Genomic DNA, 16,375 nt, shown 5'->3' on the forward strand with positions numbered 1-16,375 from the left:
GGATTTACATTTATTTCCCCCATGATGCTGCAGTGTATGGCTGCAGCGTGAAAAGACTGTTACTGTCGCCTGATTCAAGCACACACATACAGGTTATACTCGAAGTTCCTACTGCTTAGGGAAAGTAGGATTTAAGACTTTTAAAGACTTTTTTAATGCCACTTGGATTTAAATTTAAGACTAATTGTACAGTAGCCAATACTGAAGGGAAAAAAACTCAAACTCACATCAACTACTTATGGTTAGGAAGAATTTGATTTTATTCTAAAAATATATATTGACACATAAAGCATTACTTTTTTGTGATGTTTTTTTAAGTAACCCATTATATTGAGCTTTTGCATTGCAATGTAAGGAAAAAACAATTCCAGTACCTCCTATATCTGAGCATTTTTAAGACTTTTGAAAGACTGATTTGAGAAATTTTAATGCCAATTAAGGCCTTATATTTAGATTATGGGATTCAATGCCTTTTAAGACTTTTTAAGGATCTGCGGGAACCCTGTAAACTGGACTGCAATAGCGTACCAATCAAAGATTTGGGAAACAAGACAGACACGTGTTAGCAAATACAAGTAGACAGAGATGTGACGTGTAGGTGCTTCATGTATTGCTGGCTTTATACCATCAATCAGAGAATATTTAACAGCAGCGTGCAGGGTAATGACAGACTGTCTGAGTCTCCCAGAGAAGTCAGACTGCTGAGAATGTCACAGCAGACACGCAGCACCAGAAGACGCCTCTTCACAGATGGAAAAACACACACACACACCACAAACAGTAATGAGGATGCACAAGCTTATCCTTTCATCTGCTCATTCTAGATAGGGAAGACGGTATGTGGAAAAACAGAGCGTGGACGGAGTGAGATAGCTCAGCACAGCTGTTCAGCAGGGAGTGCTGAAGTAACTGACAGCAGGAATCGATGCAGAGGGTCAATGGACAAACATTAAGTCCACAAGCTGACAAACACAGCAGACAGCCCTCACAATGCAGCATGGACGCAGAGGCTTTACACAGGCTGCCGAGCATAAACGGCAGCCGACCGGGACATTGAGACAACAGCGCTAATGTCACTGTGGTGACAGCTAAAGAAGTCCGCAGATAGGCAGGTAAACAAGAGGAAGTGGCTACTATGAGGAGGCAAACAGTGAGCCGAGTCAAGTATTTATCTGTTCTTTAGTTTAACTACCTGTTTGGTTACATTTTGTGTAGTAGTGCAAACAAAGAACATATTAAAGTATAAAGTTGGATGGAGTGATGAAACATAAATTCAGATGCTTCCACACTGAGAACAACGGGGTCACTGAAAGATTTGATAAAGGGATGCACAATATATGCCGATCCAATATGCCAATATGCCTTTTATATATATCCAGTTTTAGTGATCATCAAGTCTCTTCTCGAGCAGAATTAACACTTTGAGGCCTGCCTCGACATCAGTTTTCTTGGGCTTAGGTTCAGACCCTCTCACAAGCCTTAAAACTTTTGAATATGAAAACATTTGTTGGGATTCTTATAAAAACTTGATTTTAAAAAATGCAGATTTTTAGGTGACTTTCTTTTTGTTTTGTTTATTTTTTTATTTTGCTAATTTTCCTTTTAATCTATTTCTTTCTTTCTTTTTTTTTTTAACACATTTCTTGCTAATTTCATGTAATGTATTGTTAAGTTGCTTGTTGCATTGTCCCAATGTTTTGGAAAGAAATCAAGCCAGGTCGCTCAGGTTTGAAATGGTTAACATCATATCATACATAATATTTTATACATCTCTTCTTATCTTATTGTGGTGGCCCATCAGCAGATGAAGACAGAATTTTTTTTTTTTCAATGTATGTGATATTCATTCATTATCCAAAATAATTAGAATACTTCAACTTAGGGCTGATGTTTTGTACATGCTCACTTTTTCTATTTAGAATAAATAAAAAATATTTCTTTGTTATATCATCAAAAATCAAGCATGTTGGCCGATTCCAATATTTCATTTTAAAGCAAATATCAGCCAATACTGATGACATGCCGATATAATACCGCATCTCTAGTTTGATAGGTATGAAATTGATCTTAATCATATGATGTGGCTTTTGCAGTCATCAGATCTCAACACTCTTCGATATCTTGTGGAAGAATGGTGTCCATCCTTCCAGTAGAGTCACAGAAACTTGTTGAATCTAAGCCAATGGGCATTGAAGCCACTTTGGCAGCTCTCACACTTTATGGTAGTATTTTCTTTAATTTGTCACCCGTCTGTACATCAGCTTTTTGTGATAAAGCTCTCCACAGCCGCTTTGTTTGTGTCTGACTTGCTGCTCTTTCCTGCAAAGTTGCAGATGGCATCAGCTCTGCAGGAGAATGAGAGTGCTACGAGGTGACACATTTTGGAGACAAGGCTGGGAAGAGGACGCTTGTTCTTGAGAGGATGTCATGACGAGGGTGCAAGCCCATTGTATCTGGTGATCTTGCAGTGCAGCAGCAGTGGAAACACGCTGTTCATGAGGGAAGCAATATCCTGTCCTCTCTCTTGCACATCCCTCTCCCCTCTTCCTGCCACCTCTGTGCTCTCCCTCTCCTCCCCTGCCTGCATGCCACTAACCTAAAACCAATAGATCTGATTAGCAATAGCTCTGACAGACACTGCCCAGCTGATTACAGGGTGCCTGCCTGACGACAGAAACATCCACACACACACACACACACACACACACACATCAATCAGCCAGTAAACAGTTAACATCTGAACGCCCCTTTCTAACCACCACAATCTGCTCGCCCACCCCTGCTGCTTCTCATGCCCTTGATCGTGGGCAGGGGCGACATCAATGAACTGTGATCAATGAACAATGCTTAGCACAAATGGATCATTTAATGGCAATCTGCATAAAAGCCATTCACACACACACACACACACACACACACACACACACACACACACACATTTGCAGCATGAGCAGTCGGCAGCGCACACCAGCAGCTCAGACACGCAGGAGACAGAGAGGGAGAGAAAACGCCCTGCCTTGTTCCATGTCGAAACCCCAGCCCTCTACAGTCTACACAAACACACACACACCACCTTCACATATGCTTTTCTTTGGAGACCATATAGAGATCACATCTGGACATCAACACTGATTTCTGTTTTTTTCTCCGTCTTTGTTGGCCATCTGTGTGCCGCGTTAAAGACGACTTCACGCCCGAAGACACGTTGATGTTCTAGTTAGTGTTGCAATTATTGATATATTATTGATCTAACCTCGTCTGACGATTAACCTTCATAAATGACTGGTTAAACACAAAAGGCACGAGCACCGTTTACGCCTGATAGGAGAGGCAAGGCTACAAAAACGCATGCATTCAAGTCAAGGAAAGCACACCACATAAGCACTGATTCAAGCGCACGTTTCTCAAAGTATAAACATGTGAGAAGCCTTTTTAAAAAAAAAAAAAAAAAAAAAGTTTTACCTTTAACTTGAGTCTCATATTCGGCCACTATCTCCTTGTCCTTTCGGAATTTCGCCGGAGACGTCATGGCTGAGTTTGGAGATCAAACCACTTGCCCTCGCAGCGAAGTCAATTTAGCCTCAATCAGTCAAAGAATAAGCCGTAGACGGAGGGAAACGCCACTCTGGAACAGGTTTAGAGAAGAAAAAGAGAGCCCAGATGAGAGATTGCAGCTCCTCAGTGTGCCCGCGGACCTGTATTGTCTCGCTGCCTCTGTTCACTCCGGGCGCATTGTGAGTTTGGCGCTGCTGCTGCTGCTGCTGTATGTTCCCATCCGCCGCCGCGCCTCACCGCCTCCTCAAAACCGGTTCTGGTGCAAACAACTTCAAGTGAGAGGAGATTCATTCCCTTCTTAGAAAACAAACAGTGATAGCTTGTCAGTCAGCACTTACAAAAGTTTTTTTTCTTCCATATATTTGGCCTAAGCGGTCTCACAGCTGCCAGTCCGCCTGTCTAAACTACACTGCTCGCGTCCTCTTCCCCCTCCTGAAGTGAGAGAGAGGAGGAACCAGAGGGGAGATGGAGGGGCAGCTCCAGTGCGCAGGACAGATATCTACATCTACATCTACATCTACACAGATAGCACTCTTTTGGGTGCATAAACCACGTTTGTCGCAAGAAAGTCACTGACTGCAAGTCGCACTGTCGTGTCATCCAGGTGAACCTTAAGTTTCATTAGCATGTATTGCTATCACTGTTTGTTTACATCAAGGAGTAAACTTTAAAGACTTTTAAAAGCGGTATTGAGGATGACAGTTGCAATGGGTGCAGATGTAGCCTGCTCCAAGTGGGAAAAGTGAGCAAAAGTGGGTTTTATTGCCACGTTTCCTGACGTTATTATCGTTGTAAAGGGAATTTTGACAAGAGTATCTTTTAGCAATTTGTCGGTTGCTAGCAACGTAGCTAATGTTAGCCTCAAATTAGCCTAAAGGTCTAACATTAACTTAAGCTCGCTAGCAATACTCTGGCTATCTACCAGCTTAATGTATTGTTTAGCGTAATGGGGATGCATTAACCTTGCCTTGCATTTCGACGTCAACATTTTTTAAACATAAAATAGTATCATTTAATTGGTTTATTTAACCCTTGGGACATAGCTTCTCTCGTGCTGCTTTCAGATGCCTTTCACGAGTAGTTAAACCCTTTGAACCATGAGCAAATTGGTCTTATTTCTTTGAAAAACATTGGAAAATGTCTCGATAAAAAAGAGAAAAATTAGGAGGGGCATATATTCATAGATATCATAATTACATATTTAAAATTAGGTCACTATTAAGTTATTATTTTTATGCATTCTTTCCAGGTCATGTTGCTGTTTTTTACTTTTCTCTTTTTGTGTGTGGGTTATTTATTCAACAAATTTTCAGGTTATTTTCTTGTACTTTGTTTTCTAATTTTCTTGCTCATTTTTGGGTAATCTCTTTCGTTGCCATGCCTTCTTCCCATGTTTTTAAAGGACATAAAGCAATTTTGCTCAGGTTTCAAAGGGTTAAAGGCACCCCCTCCTCCTAAATGTATATGCATCAACTTTTTTTTTTTTTTTCAAACGACTGAATGACAGCCCCGTCTAATTTCATAGGACAAGATCTGAACTTCCCACACCACGATTGGTAAATCGGAATTTGAATGACAAACAAGCAAACCAATCAGCTTTCAGGATTTTTGAACATGGGCGTTTCAATTCTAAATTAGAACCAATCAAGTTCAGATTTTGTAAGGAAGGTGGCCAATGGCGTCGGTTACTATGGAGTGTATCCAATCAGAGTCAGATGTAGGGTCTTTTAAAGATAGTTTCAGGAAGTGCCGTTAAATACCAGGAAGTTGTAAACAAAGCTGACAGCTATTTGGTTAGCTGTTAACTACATCCGAATGGATGCTGAGCCAGTCGTGTAAAATAGGCCAGTTATTAGTCGGTATCGTGTTTTTAACAGTTAATATCTAACTGTTTCCTTCTATTTAGAGATCGTCTCGCGGAAACAGATATTTTTCCGTGCGTTTGTTCAACAAGCTGACGTTAGCTGCCTTCCGTTTTGTCGTTAGGAAAAGGCTAACGTTTGCACAAGGACGTTTGCGTTAACGCTTGCGAAGTTATCGGCCAATTGAGTATTATTATCCCCAACTGAAGGGATAGTGAGCAGCATCAGTGTCCGATTCTTGTTTTTCTGCTGCATTTGCTGTCTGGAGGCAGAAAGAGCGAGAGAGCTGGTGCATTTTAGCAGGACAACAATGTCTACATCCAACGCTAATTTCAAAAACAAGTGTGTGACCCAGGTGAACTGCATATTTTGTGACAGTCTGCTCTGCACGAGAGGCATGAAAGCAGTGCTCCTTGCAGACACCGAGGTTGAGCTTTTTTCGACTGATATTCCTCCAAATAGGTAAGTGCTAAGCTAGTTAGCAATGCTGCTAGCCTTTGTTTATGTGTGCTGCTGTTGCCAGGGTAAGGTGCACTCAAAACAAACTGATATCAAAGTGATCATTTAGTGTAAATGGGGACATAATATTAACATCCAAACAATGGTTAATAGAGTTTGTTGCATGTAAATGCAAAATGAGTGTGGGTTTTAACCTTTCTTGGCTTTGTTTCTCATTACACGCGCCCTCCCCCAAGAACTGTTGACTTTGTGGCCAGCTGCTACTCTACTGAAAGCTGCAAATGCAAACTGAGAGACATTGCATGTCTCAAGTGGTACGTAAAGCTCTTCTATAGCCTGCAGGGACCATCTGCTTATGTGAGATGTTGATGAAAAGCACAGCCTCCACAGTTTGCACAGCAAACAAGTGGGTCTTACACATGTAGCTGTTTTTTCACTTGTAAAGCTGCAACTAAAGATTCTTTATCATCAACTATTTACATGGTGATTATTGTCTTAATTAATGACTTGGTCCAGTAAACACAAATAAATGGTATAAATAACTGTTGCGATTTCCCAGAGCCATGGGTGACATATTTTTTTTTATCTAGCCAACTGTCAAAAAAGATCTAAACTTGGTAAGGCAGAACATTTTTTGTTTTCACTTGAGCGGTGTCTCAAACAATTAATAGATTATCAAAATAGTCATCACGTAATTTGCTGTCAATGAACACAGAAGTGTTGATTTGTCTGAGCTCTTTCCATCTGTAGTTAAAATAAATTTCTGCTTTTTGTGTCTGATATTGACCCGAAAGGAGAATTTGGTGCTACAGTGAGGCTTTATGGAGCCTCTTTTGTATTCCCAGGCCTTTGTTGTTGTTGTACACAGAGAGAAAAACAAACATCTGTTAGATAATAGACACTCGCTAGTGGAGTTAGCACTTTTCAGGAGTGCCCCCACTAAAGTGCTGACATTCGTTTCTTCTTTATTCTCTCTCCCTCTCTCTCTCCCAGTGGTAATGTTGTGGGCTATCATGTTGTCGCCCCCTGTAAACCCTGCCTGCTCTCCTGTAACAACGGCCATTTCTGGATGTTCAACAGCGATGCTGTATCTACTCTTAACAGACTGGATGCGACAGGTCAGTACAAGCTCCCCTCAAAGAAAAAAAAAAGAGATTCTTTGCAGTTTCGCTCTGCTGAATGTGTTTCATAAGCTTCTGTCACCCTCCAATGTGTCCGCAGGTCTGAATCTGCTCCTGTGGGGAGATCTTCCCGAGTTGGATGACAGTGAGAATGATGAATCAGAAAGCCCATCAGAGGAGGAGTGTATTAGGTAGAGAGGGAGACGGACAATGCAACGAGACGTGGAACGCCAACATTTGAGGTGGAGCTAGAAGAGATGTACAAACCATGCTTGAGATAAGAGAGAAAAGAGACATTTTAAAGGGTAATTTAATATAAAACCAAATAGGGCAAAAACAGTGCTGCTGTACTACTGTGCTTGGGTTGAAAACTGAAATCATGGTGCCCAACTGGCCACACCCCAATCAGTGATGTCACAGCAGGTGTTCTCCATCAGCTGTCAAAGATAAAACACCTGCTGAGACATCACTGAATGGCCAGAAACACAACATGCATCACAGTTGAAACCCACAGAGAACAGCGCAGCAAAAGTTTTGGGCTCTACATCATTTAGTGTTGAATTACCCTTTAACCTGTGACCATGCCTTTCCCCATCACTTGTCACTGTTAAAAGCACAGACGCACACAATGTCACACACATTCTTTACTCTCTTTTTCATATATTTGCATGGGCTATTATAAAAACATGTGGCCGAAGTAGACTGAAAATAACAGACAACTAGACTCCTTAATCTAGTGCATTCTACTTTTCATCACAGAGTCTCCACTGAGCTCATGGTCTTGGATCGGCCCCATTAGAGGTGGGGGTGTGGTTTGATAAGTCGGTGGAACTTATCAGCGAATGCCGTGCTTTTTCACGCTGTTCACGTTCAGTCCAGTTTTATGATGAGGTGACCACTTGCAGTCGCCTACTTTCATTTTAATGGCAGTTATAATCTGTACATTGAATATGCTGTAATAAGCAAAAACTCCCATAAGAGTTATGTCTTAAAGGCTTATATTCTCTCTGTGTGGCTGGGTGCTGACTGAAAGTTGGAGTGCTTTTTGAATCCCACATACTGGAGAAATAGCACAATGATTGAATGACATATATGAGTTTATTGCTTTTTAAGGGCGTATTTGATTTAGGTTACCTTACGATCTGACGGTCTATCAGTGATACGTTTTGATATGCTAACACAGTGTTTGTGACACACTTGACGGCAGCAGTATATGCTTAACACCCAGGTGAATCTGACTGTAGCAGTTTCTGATACTAACATACTAACTTATGCATAGGGTGTGCTTCCACAAAAGCGTGGAGCAGCCGAGTTTAAAGTTTAGTACTTAGTCAGAGCTTAAATCAAGTAATATGTTCCCAGATTGATGTTTTAGGAAAGCTAGAATGGAAGCTGACAAAGGTGTACTTTTGCAACACTCCAAAACTCATCAGTGTGGATCATTAAGCAAAATTATGAAAACGTTAGTTCTAAATGGGTTGCTGAGTCCATGCTCTGTTCTTGTTACATTACTGTTTAGTTGTATGTAGCAGCACAATTGTAGCAACTGAAGAGAAGACAACTCCAAAGAATCATGGAACATATCAATATTGAACTTTTGGAGTGGCTACCCCTCTAAAAAATACAGTTATGTTATTTTAGGCCAGCTTATTGAAAAGCATTTCATTTTTAAGTAATCTGTAGTAAAGTTGATCTTAAAGGGACAGTTCATCCCAAAATCAAAAGTACATATTTTTCCTCTTACCCTTAGTGCTATTTATCAGTCAAGATTGTTTTGGTGTGAGTTGCTGAGTGTTGAAAATATCAGTCGCTCAGTCGTTTATGTAGGAACTACTTTCTTTCTACCAAACTACACCTGCAAACTGTATCAACTTGCAAAGGGAAGCATGCATCTGCTGTTAGCTCACCTGGTATGACTGAGCTAGCGAACCTTACAGCTCAGATGAGGACGCCATCAGCGTTTACATCTCGCACTGTCCCAAGCATGAGCTTCTTACCCATGAATAGATGCACACCTCCTTCTGCACAGTGATACACTTGGCAGGTGTAGTCCGGTAGAAGGAAAATAGTTCCTATATGAAACTGCTCACAGTGAGGTCCATGGATCATCTTGAATAAGTGAGTCATGGTTTCTTGAAAGACACATTGCTGTTGCGTTTCTCAAATGCATTTTCTTTGGTGCTCTAAGCACCACAAGCCAAGTGCCATCTGATTCCATTAAATTCAAGAGAGGGCAGACATTTCTATGACTGATATCTCCAACAGTGGGCAACTCACACCAAAATAATCTAGACTGATAAATTGCACCATAGGTAAGAGGAAAAAATGTGTATTTTTGATTTTGAGGTGAACTGTACCTTTAAGTCAGTGATGCTCACTATAAAACCCTCACAATCCTTTTGGCCTTAATGATGCTGTGACTGCTGACAATGAACCTTTTGTTAAGCTGTGAATTGGAGGTTGATGCTGTATGTTAGTTGGTCATCATCACTAACTGACCAGGCCTTTTCCTCGGCTTGTTGTGCTCAACACAAGCTTCAGTATCCTCCAGTCACAGGGGACTAAACTCAAGCCAGTCCTTTTTTGGCAGTGCCATCCTTCTGCTTTTGTTATTGTTTCACTGCTGTGCCCTGCTGATACTATGATCCTGTCTTAAAGTAACAGTCAATAATGTGAGTGAATGAGTTTTGCCTGCGTCGTTGGCAAACATAGAATGTCACTTCTTACCTGAAGGATAAAGGAAGTAGGTATTTTTTTAAACTTTAATTGACCTCTGTGTTTATCTATGCTATAGCCTTTAGTTGTGGAAAAAATTCACATAGAGGAGGAAAACTTTGTCCAGATTTTCACGTCCTTCACTTTTAAATTATAACTGACAGTCTGCTACACTTGCACACCAAATACTGTCTATGTGGTTAAACTGCTAGGATACAGCTCATCAGCTAGGTATTTATTAAACCCACAAACCAAATATCTATAACCACATACTTCCTTTTTGTTTACAAGCTTTGTTTACAAATGCAATCAGTTTGTATTGTGCTACAGTACTTATGTTTTTTGTTCACGTATTTAATATTTCATTTGTGATGTAGTGCTTTGTTTTGTACATTACAGGTCGGATGTATACAGTTTTACCTCAAGAAGGTATCACTCGCGAGCTTCCTCTGGCTAGGACAATTGTCATGATAATCAAAAAAGAGAAATATTTAAATGGCTGTTTCTGACGTGAATAACTTTGATTAACATGCCCTGCTGAAAAATGTATATTTTGGAATTGCACTGAAACTGCATTGGTAGTTTGAAAAAATGATTTGTTGTTTTGTATGCTTGTTAAATTAATAAACTTTTTTTTTTTCAAAATATCTTAAATGTTCAGTTGCACCGTTGTTTTTTTTTCCCCCCTAACTTAGATCCATATGTGCTGATATTCCTGGGCTCAGGAAAGTTGTTATGGACCAGGTTTCCATGGTCATGAAAAACCTGCAAAAGTCATGGAATTTCATAGTCACATTTTCCAGACCTGGAAAAGTCATGGAGCTAGTAAAAATCATTAAAAGCTTTGGAAAAATCATTACATTTTTGTGTAATAAATTAAATGATATTAAAGTAACACAGTGAATGTATTTCCTGTAGCTGGTGATGTAACGCAACTACTATGCGTCGACATGACAGCGTCACTTTTGTCTTGAAGGGAGCAGCATACAACTGTAAATGGCTGTATTTTGTATTTATTTTGCCACCGTTTTTTTTCTTTAAAATTGTTTGGTAGTTTATATAGAAAACCAAAATGACACCATTCATTATAGTCAGAAAATGAAGGAAAAAAAACAATAAATACTGTTTTGCAAATTTCTGACTGTCCTTGAACACATCATATGAGATGCTAAAATTATGTTTGATGAGTTTTAATCTGATATATCTGAAAAACGGTGGGAAAGTTGAACAAGAAAAAAAAAAATATTTTGGGTCTCTGAAAAGTGATGGACATGTTTTCAAATGTTGTCCATGAACTGTGTGGGAACCCTGATGGACTAAATTGTTATTATATGACCCACACACATGAATTGCACAACAGAATATTTTGAAAAAGTTCTCACCAGTCATGCATGCTTCTATCTAATTTTGGTTACTTCTCATCACAGTGTGGTACGCACAAGATCCTGTTAAGTGAATGAGAGAAAAAACACAAAATGCTTTAACGCTGCTGTTGCAAGGTTTTGTACTTGGTTTGCCACATCATACATCGAGACATGATGTTTCTGTATCTGACGTGCTCTCTAATTTCAGTCTGCGCAGCCTGCCAAGACTGATAATGAATATATCAAATAGTCATAGTCAGATTTATTTACAGCCACAAATAACAAGTTTGTCTCAGAGGGCTCCACAATTTGCACAACATACATCATCCTCTAATATTATACTCTAAGGAAAAACAGAATCTTGTTATTGGGAAAAAAAAGTGGAAAAACTTTAAAGTTTAAAGTCTGTCTGTAAAAAAAGTGTTGTGCCCCCCAAACATGAACAGATGATGGCTGAACTTCACCTGTTTGGACCAAGGTGATGTCTTTGTAGTGTGAATGCATCATGACATCAACCATCCAAGCAAACTGTAATGAACCTTTGCATTTGTCAGTTTTATTTCACAATAGACATGGATAGACATGCCATAGATGTCATGTAAATTAAAGCAGAAACAAGTGAAGTGTAACAGATTAGTTGCAGTTGAACCTGGCAAATATATAAATATCCTCATTTTTTTAGACATTTTTATTCCTCAAGTCTCATTATGCTGCTTGAAATGTATTCAAAAGGATCAGCACACCAAGTGATGAGTTCAACAAACAACTGCTGCAAAGAAATGGGATGATCCTCCTGCAAATGATGTTTTGAGTCTTTATCACTTTGTGTTCTAGGTTACCAACAAAAAGGAGGGAGCTGACTGGATGTCATGACCTGCCACATCCAGCCCTCAGACGGTGTCCATCAATAGTACGAGTGGGTATTTGAAAATCTCAAAGTTCATCATTTATATCAGCAAACCAATGTGTGCCCGTAACAGAGATTTTGAATCTTCTTTGGCAGAAGTGTTGTCTTTGCTTGCCTAAGCACATATCTGATTTAAAAAGAAGGAGCTAAAATTGGTCAAACTGAGTTTTTCTGATTGTATATTACATGCTATGGCATATGGGACTAATGTTTTTTCTATATATTTTATAATATATTTTTAGGGAGAAAAAAAGTATCTCCATATGACCAAAGATTAAATACATGTATATATTATGAAAACAAAGTGTTTGTATCTCAGAAACTAAAAGGAAAACAATCAAGTATTTTGCATCTGATTAACAACACCAATTAACAGCTTCAATATGAAAAATATGCACACGTATGCAGTGCAAAAAAATCTTTGTGGAAAACATCTACTAAACACAATGTTAACATTTCCCCTCATCTTTTAAATCCCAACTCTGACTATTGATAAAAGTGTTATTTTTTCATGTGATCCAAAAATTTCAAAGTTGTACTGTTAGATACTTGAAACTATGAAACTATGTCAGTCTGTATCAAATTTCAACATTTTACACCAGGGACATTAAACATATTTTAGTTCATGGGCCTCATACAGCTCAATATGAGCTCAAACGTGCTGGACCAAGGAAACTATTGCATAATAAATAAGAATATCTTTAAATTTCCCCTTACTGTCAGAGTAAAGAAATATGAGTAAATACTGAAAATGTTCATCCTTTTACAAAACAGATGATGAACAGCCTGAGTTGTCATGAATTTCAACAATATATTATTTTTTTCAAATTCAGTCAGTTTACTACTAACTGTCATTACATTTTTCATTCATCTCTACTTCTGTGTAGTAATGTTGGCATCACCACATCAAACTAAAGTGAAAGCTTTTGAGGAAGCAGATTAAGTTATCCGCTGCCTTACAAACCATTTACAAATTACAGGTTTTGGCAGTGCCTCAGCAGTAGGGCTCCAACAATATTGGTTTGAGACAGAAGTATGACACAGGTTCTTTTGTACTGAAGATTTTAATTGACAATATTTTGCACAATGCACAATGTTCAATATCTTGAGATGTAATCGAAATAAGAAATGCACTCTGGTCAGGGTGAAAAGTCTCTGAAGCAGCATTTTACATGAAGTCAGCCACTCACTGAGACCTGAGCAAATTGGCGTGATTTCTTTCAAAAACATGAAAAAAGGCAATGAGCAACTTAACAAGGAATTTGCCAAAAATTAACAAGAAATTAGTTAAAGATTACAAGAAAAATAGCAAAAAAGAAAAGTAAAAGAATAAAATAAAATGATGAATATTTTTTTTTAAAATCCTGTAACCTAATTTAAATATATAATCATAGTAATTATACATTTTCTTGATATTTTACCCTAGTTATTTGACAGTTTAGTCTAATGATTCTCTCTCAAGCCCCCTTTTAAAAAGCTTGTCACCTTTTACTATTTTTTTGCAATTTGTGGGAAGGTTCATGCCAAGTTGTTAATTGCTTCTTTTCCCATTTTTCTGAGAGAAATCAAACTAAAAAAATGTGCTCATGTTTCAAAGGTTTAAATGCTTGTGAAAGGCGTCTTGACGCAGCGTAACAAAACTGATGTCAGTCCAGGTTTCAAAGAGTTAACTCCTGAGACCTGGCATATTGTAGCCTTCGCATGACCATCAATATGAGGTTTGCAAAATCATCAAGTGGGCCGGATTGGACCTTTTTGTGGCCTAGTTCTAACAGGTGGGCCATATGTTTTAAACCCCTGTTTATGACCAGTCAAAACAAATCTTATGGCATTTTTCCTTACCATACTAAATATAGTCTATAGGCACAAATGGTCTGATATCTCTGACCTGCAGAGTTGGCATAGTTCATACAGTCAGTGTGATAGAATCCGCCTTTTTTGCTCATGCACTGGAGATTTATAATATTTATCATCAGCTTTTCCACCGAGGAAACATTTGATCTGAATATTTATGAGCCCTCCTACACTTACACACAGGTTTGGGAACATGCCTATGTTTTTGAGGTGAACAGGTTCATTATGTAAAGGAAGAATATCTGTGGACGCACTGAAAATTCATGAGGCCAACTTTGACTTGAGGAGATGGTGAGCCGATAAACAGAACTGAAGACTTAACTGAAAAAAATTCTTTAACCTGAAATATATGTAGAGAGTCAGACATGGGAGGGAAAAATGACTTTCATCTGCAATCTGTGTTTTTAAAAACGTTACCTGATCTTTAGTTCTGTATTGTGCATTCTTTCCCTACTGAGGTTGCACCTATTTATATAGCCTTTGGTTTGCACATGTAGAAAACTAGTCCTGTTTTTGGAAGGAACCGACTGAAGTTTGATCATTTGTTTGCGCATACCTCCTTCTCCAGCATTCTCTGCTGCTGTCGGGGCATGTACAGGGCAATTTACCTAGTGATGGCAAGAAAAATCATAAAACAAATAGTTGTGGCTTGCCCTGTTTTCACATGTTTTTATAGTATCCGCCCAAATAACAAATCAAGCCCACACAACATCAGCTCTGTCTTTGAGGTTTTATCTTACGCCGCCTCATGAGCTGTGTTGGACTGTTGTTTTCTGTGCAATTCAATGACTTCCTTGCAGACTTCCCCACAGAGATCCAAAGGTCAGGGTCAGGAAAAACCGTGGTTTGGATGTTCTTTCACTGAAAGTCACACCCTGCTTCAAGATGGGTTAATCCTATAAAAGGGAATTAGAAGAGAAGCACTTCAAAAAACACTGAATGAATGTGAAGCAGGGTGTTTCTGAATAAAAGAATGTATGCAAAGCACTCAGTGCATGACTGCCTTCCCTAAACAAATAAAGGATAAAGCTCAAATTTGCAATAGCTGTGACCACATATGTGCATGCATCCACGCATTGCCAACTAGCATGATGGTTCATCAGCTGTCTTATGGCTCATGCCCAGTCTTTCAACAAAATCATGGGCAAGTCTGGGAATCAGTTTGGAAATTAGTGCCAGGAGAAGTGCCTTTTTGCAATAAGGCACTCCCATTGCCGTGCCCCCTTTGAACCAACTGGCATGAACACAAACACACACCTTAAAACATACACACACACACACACACACACACACACACACACACACACACACACACAGAAAGAGAGAGGGAGACTCACAACCTCCACACCAGATTCCAGGCTCCTATGGCAAAAACTGCAGCTGCCAAAGAGTGGAGAAATTTTTGAGGACCAATCAACTGAACAACCAACAGGTTGCAGCTAAAGCCAGAGCCCATTATGTATTGGGATCACACCAGCCATGATACAGCGATCCACAACCAAAAGCAAATGCCTGCCAGGGGTGTAAAGCAGGGGGACATGATGGCCCCTTCCCTTCTACTTGCAGAATCCTTGCTCAGAACAAACCCATCATGACCAAATCTGGCCCTAACTTTGATCACAATGATATTTCAGCAAAGTTTTGTGGGTCAGGGGGTAAAAATGAGGGCCAGTAGCCTCCTCCCTAATTTCTGCCCCTCTACTCTTGGCCATCTTGCTTGGGCCACAACTTTTTTCAAACTCAGCCTTCATTGTGATCTCAACTACATACCTGTCAAATGCCGTAGCTGTGCCTTGCACAGTTGCAACACAATTGCATTGACAAAAATCTGTCCACATATAAACACTGCATTATGATCAGGTGTTTGCAGGATTCTGCTGTATGTGTTTGAGCATGTACACACCATATTCCGTTTATGAGAAACTTGAAAATGCTAGCTGGAGTAATCTGAAAGAAACTGGGGTGTATTCACCAAATGTAAATATCTTAATTTCTCTGTGGTCATGTAAACATCATATCCCGAATATGATCATAACCAGGAAAAGCCTCATAAACTGTTTATTCATGTCCATGACTGCGGCTACATGGACATGAACAACCTGTCTATGAGGCTTTTCCCCCGTTACTACCACAGCTCCTGTGGTAATACCTCCATCAAAAGTTGTCAGCAGAACCACAGTTTGCCAGACACACAAAATAAAAGCCATTCCAGCCGTCGTACGTTGTCCTGGTTGGTAAATATCCAGGAAACTGCCTCTCTGCCTGAGTGACAGCCAAGCTGGTTTAACAGGCAGAGACTCTGCTAATAGAGCAACGTGCTAATACATGTCTAACAGATCCCATCCTGTCACATCAACTCTGGGTTAAAAAAAAAGATAAAACAGCATGCAGATATATAATCTTTTATGGTAAAAAAAAAATGCTAATGAATAATGCGCAATGCATAATATGTATCAGTGTTACAAAACTTGAATCAATATCAGAAATCAGAAAATATGTGATCAAGATGGGATCAAACGTCTCTCTCCAGTTGGTCTT

At 39.4% G+C, this 16,375-nt stretch overlaps 2 protein-coding genes across 4 annotated transcripts in view; one reads left to right on the top strand and one right to left on the bottom strand.

Annotated features, from left to right (window-relative positions):
• srgap2 (SLIT-ROBO Rho GTPase activating protein 2) overlaps nucleotides 1-4,007 on the bottom strand; it is a 69,737-nt gene extending 65,730 nt beyond the window's left edge. For 2 of the 3 annotated variants that reach the window (XM_088085118.1, XM_042500896.2), the window contains exon 1: nucleotides 3,463-4,007. In XM_088085118.1, the coding sequence (XP_087941244.1) occupies nucleotides 3,463-3,529 (67 nt within the window). In that variant the 5' untranslated portion in view covers nucleotides 3,530-4,007. The remainder of the gene's footprint in view (nucleotides 1-3,462) is intronic. The other variant, XM_088085115.1, reaches the window with a different exon arrangement.
• Nucleotides 4,008-4,264: 257 nt separating this feature from the next.
• LOC121961216 (protein FAM72A) lies at nucleotides 4,265-10,357 on the top strand. Its single transcript, XM_042511123.2, has 4 exons — nucleotides 4,265-5,879; nucleotides 6,113-6,190; nucleotides 6,870-6,994; nucleotides 7,098-10,357. Exons 1-4 carry the CDS (start codon nucleotides 5,728-5,730, stop codon nucleotides 7,190-7,192), a joined length of 450 nt encoding a protein of 149 aa, XP_042367057.1. The 5' UTR covers nucleotides 4,265-5,727; the 3' UTR covers nucleotides 7,193-10,357.
• The last annotated feature ends 6,018 nt before the right edge of the window (nucleotides 10,358-16,375 follow it).

This window comes from Plectropomus leopardus, chromosome 2, assembly GCF_026936395.1.
Source record: "Plectropomus leopardus strain MGB_pleo_1.0 chromosome 2, ASM2693639v1, whole genome shotgun sequence".
Classification (NCBI taxonomy): Eukaryota; Metazoa; Chordata; class Actinopteri; order Perciformes; family Serranidae; genus Plectropomus; species Plectropomus leopardus.